Source organism: Austrofundulus limnaeus, unplaced genomic scaffold (genome assembly GCF_001266775.1).
Source record: "Austrofundulus limnaeus strain Quisiro unplaced genomic scaffold, Austrofundulus_limnaeus-1.0 Scaffold839, whole genome shotgun sequence".
NCBI classification, from domain to species: Eukaryota; Metazoa; Chordata; class Actinopteri; order Cyprinodontiformes; family Rivulidae; genus Austrofundulus; species Austrofundulus limnaeus.
The window spans coordinates 75,386-78,138 of NW_013953241.1; the positions used below are offsets into that span (position 1 = coordinate 75,386).

Here is a 2,753-nt window from a genome sequence, read left to right on the forward strand (position 1 = left end):
GTACACACACACACATACACACTCATACACACATTTCCACACATTTCCACGCGCGCATTATGTTGTGTGTCTCCACAGATTTTTGTCATTTTGACTGAACAGAATTTAAAAACACGTTTAAAATAAACAACTTTTTTCACGCGTAAAACGGCTTTACGTCATCTTTTATTTTATTTTATTTTATTTTAATAATCTGAAAATGATTTAGAGATTTAAATCCCTGGCTGAATAAGAAGTAAAAAATGTACTCACAAATCCGTGTTTGTCGGAGATGTTGTTGGTCAGTTTGAGTTTGTGGAAGGCGACCGGCTTGGCCATCCACTGCTCGCCCGTGGCCGGGCTGTCCGGGTGGATGTACATCCGTTTGGGCATCTCCGGGTCGGCCTTGCCCGCCACCATCCAGCGGGAGTTGTGGAACTTGTAGCGGCAGTCGTCCGCCGCCACGATGTCCATGAGCAGGATGTATTTGGCTTTTTTATCCAGGCCGCTGATGCGCACTTTGAAGGGAGGAAACATCCTCCTGCAGGGTGGTGGGGGGGTGGGGGGACACACACAGTCAGCTGCAGGACTAATAACACGGAACAAACACTGAAACTGTTGGTTTTTCTGAAGCTGCGCGCGAGCAGAAGTGCTCGGAGCGCGCGTGGAGCGACATTTTTCTGCGCCCTTCACTGAAGTGACAGCTGGTTTATAAAAGGAGCTCTGCTGTGTCAGAAAGCAGTTTGAGACCGAGCTTCTGATAAAACTGTCCTCAGATCTGTTTTAAATTCTGAGGAATCAGTGATGTTTTTTAAAACAGCAGCTCTGCTGAACCAAACCAAACCCTTCAGAGCAGAAACTGCAGCTCAGCTTSTTTTCTTGTTCACATGAAGGCCGAACGCGTAAAGAATGTGTTTAAGAGTGAAAAATCAAAATCTGGAAGCTGCAGACCGACTGGTTTTACTGGAAAACGGATCCGCATTTCAGGCATTTCTTACCTCCCAGACTTGGTGATAACCATCTCCGTGCCCAGTTTGTGGAACTGGTCCCACAGATCCTTGGCTTCCAGCGTGACTTTGGGGTCGTCGTCCACTTCCTCCTCGGGCTCCAGGCTCTTCATGCCGCGGAGGTGAGCCGCCGCCTGATGGTGGCTGAGGGCCGGGTGGAGCCCAGCCTCCGCCGCGCCGACCAGGCCGTGCTCCGGCAGGGGCTTGGTGAGCGCGCCGGGCGGCAGGCTGAGCGCCGGGAAGAAGGAGGGCTGCGCGGCCGCCAGGAAGGCGGACATGGGGAAGTCGGTCGGCCGGTGTGCGTGGAAAGGGTGATAAGCCATTGCGGTCCCCGTAAAAACTGGATCTCTCATCGGTGCATCCACAGGAACCGAAGTGAAACGACGGGGTTGTGTAGGTTTAGCTCCAGGAGGCTGCAACCCGGTCCCGGTGCGCGTTCCGCGGGGAGAGTCCTTCGCTTCCTCGGAGTTCCTTCAGTGTTCGTGGCGCTGTGAGCCCGGCTCCGCTGCACTCATCCCGCCCTGACTGCAGAGATGTGGCCCCGCGCTCTGCTCCTCCGCTCAGCTACTGTCTCACATGTCCTGCTTGCCTCCGTCCCCCCAGCACTAATGAACCAAGCCCCTTTGATTGCTGATTTTACGCGTTCTGGACCAATTGTGGGCCCCTATAGGCGTGGTTCTGACAGCTCCAGCCAGACTCTGAGAGAGGAGGGAGGGAGGGAGGGGGGGCAAGAAGGTGTCGGAAGCATTAGCAGTAAGAAAACATGTCAACAGAATAAAATATTAACCAATGACAGGGAAGATCGGGAAATCCCACCCCCCCAGACCCGATCCACAGAGCGGCTCAGCCCTCAGCTCCTGGCCGGAGGAGGCATCACCTCTGCCGGCTCGCGTGTTTCCAGTGCCGCCTGTGGAGCAGCCGAGCTGTCCGCAGCTCTTCACACCGAGTGTCTGTCAGAACAAGTCGCAGAAATAAATCCACACACACACACACACACACATACAGGGACGCGCACACACATACGCGCACACAGTTCTGTAGGCTGGATGTGTCCGGCTCCATCAGCTGTGCACTCCCCGGGAGGAGCGCCTCTCTGCCGGCAGGAGGAGGCGCGCGCAGGGCGGGAAGCTGGACCCGAAACTGCTGGAAAACAAACAAAAATTAATAATAATTTAAAAAAAAGGAGAAGATGAAAAGAGCTGAGAACAAACAGAGCAGACAGCGGTGAGTGTTCACTTTCATCCAACTCTGCCTGATTAAAGTTTCTCTTGGTTCTGAAAGTCTCCCGCCGCCGTGACCAGATCCAGATCCAGATCCAGATCCAGATCCAGATCCAGATCCAGATCCAGATCCAGATCCAGAGCTCTGACCCGAGCGCAGGCCAAAACACGCGGCGGTCTGGACCGGGTCAGAACGTGCGGGACTGCGCGGCGGGCTGGTGGGGTGGTGGCCGCTACACGTGTGAACCTTGGCTCCTGGGCTCCTCGGCAGCGCCTGGACCAGGACTCGGTGTCAGATACAAACAGTAGTTTTGCTTCTTTTGTTCTTTTTTTTTTCTTGTTGGGCCGAAAACTGAAAGGAAAAGTGAGATCTGCAGTGAATGAAGAGCAGCTCGTTTCCTGTGAAGCAGTGGCGTCACTAGGCCTATTTTCGGGGGGGCTGGAGCCCCCCTAAAATATTATAAGGCCCCCTTAAATTATTTTGGTGCGATTTTTTTAAATTAATTAACTTTTTTTAAATTTCAAAATGATGTGGTCAGAATATATA

At 53.0% G+C, this 2,753-nt stretch overlaps 1 protein-coding gene across 1 annotated transcript; it reads right to left on the reverse strand.

Moving 5' to 3' along the window:
• Window positions 1-252: 252 nt before the first annotated feature.
• Window positions 253-2,408, reverse strand: LOC106532852 (T-box transcription factor TBX2b; the record flags this gene model as incomplete). Its single annotated transcript, XM_014029005.1, is given in 3 exon segments — window positions 253-520; window positions 978-1,684; window positions 1,803-2,408. Coding segments are annotated over 2 exon segments (630 nt in total), but the record flags the coding sequence as incomplete, so codon positions are not given.
• Between the last annotated feature and the right edge of the window lie 345 nt (window positions 2,409-2,753).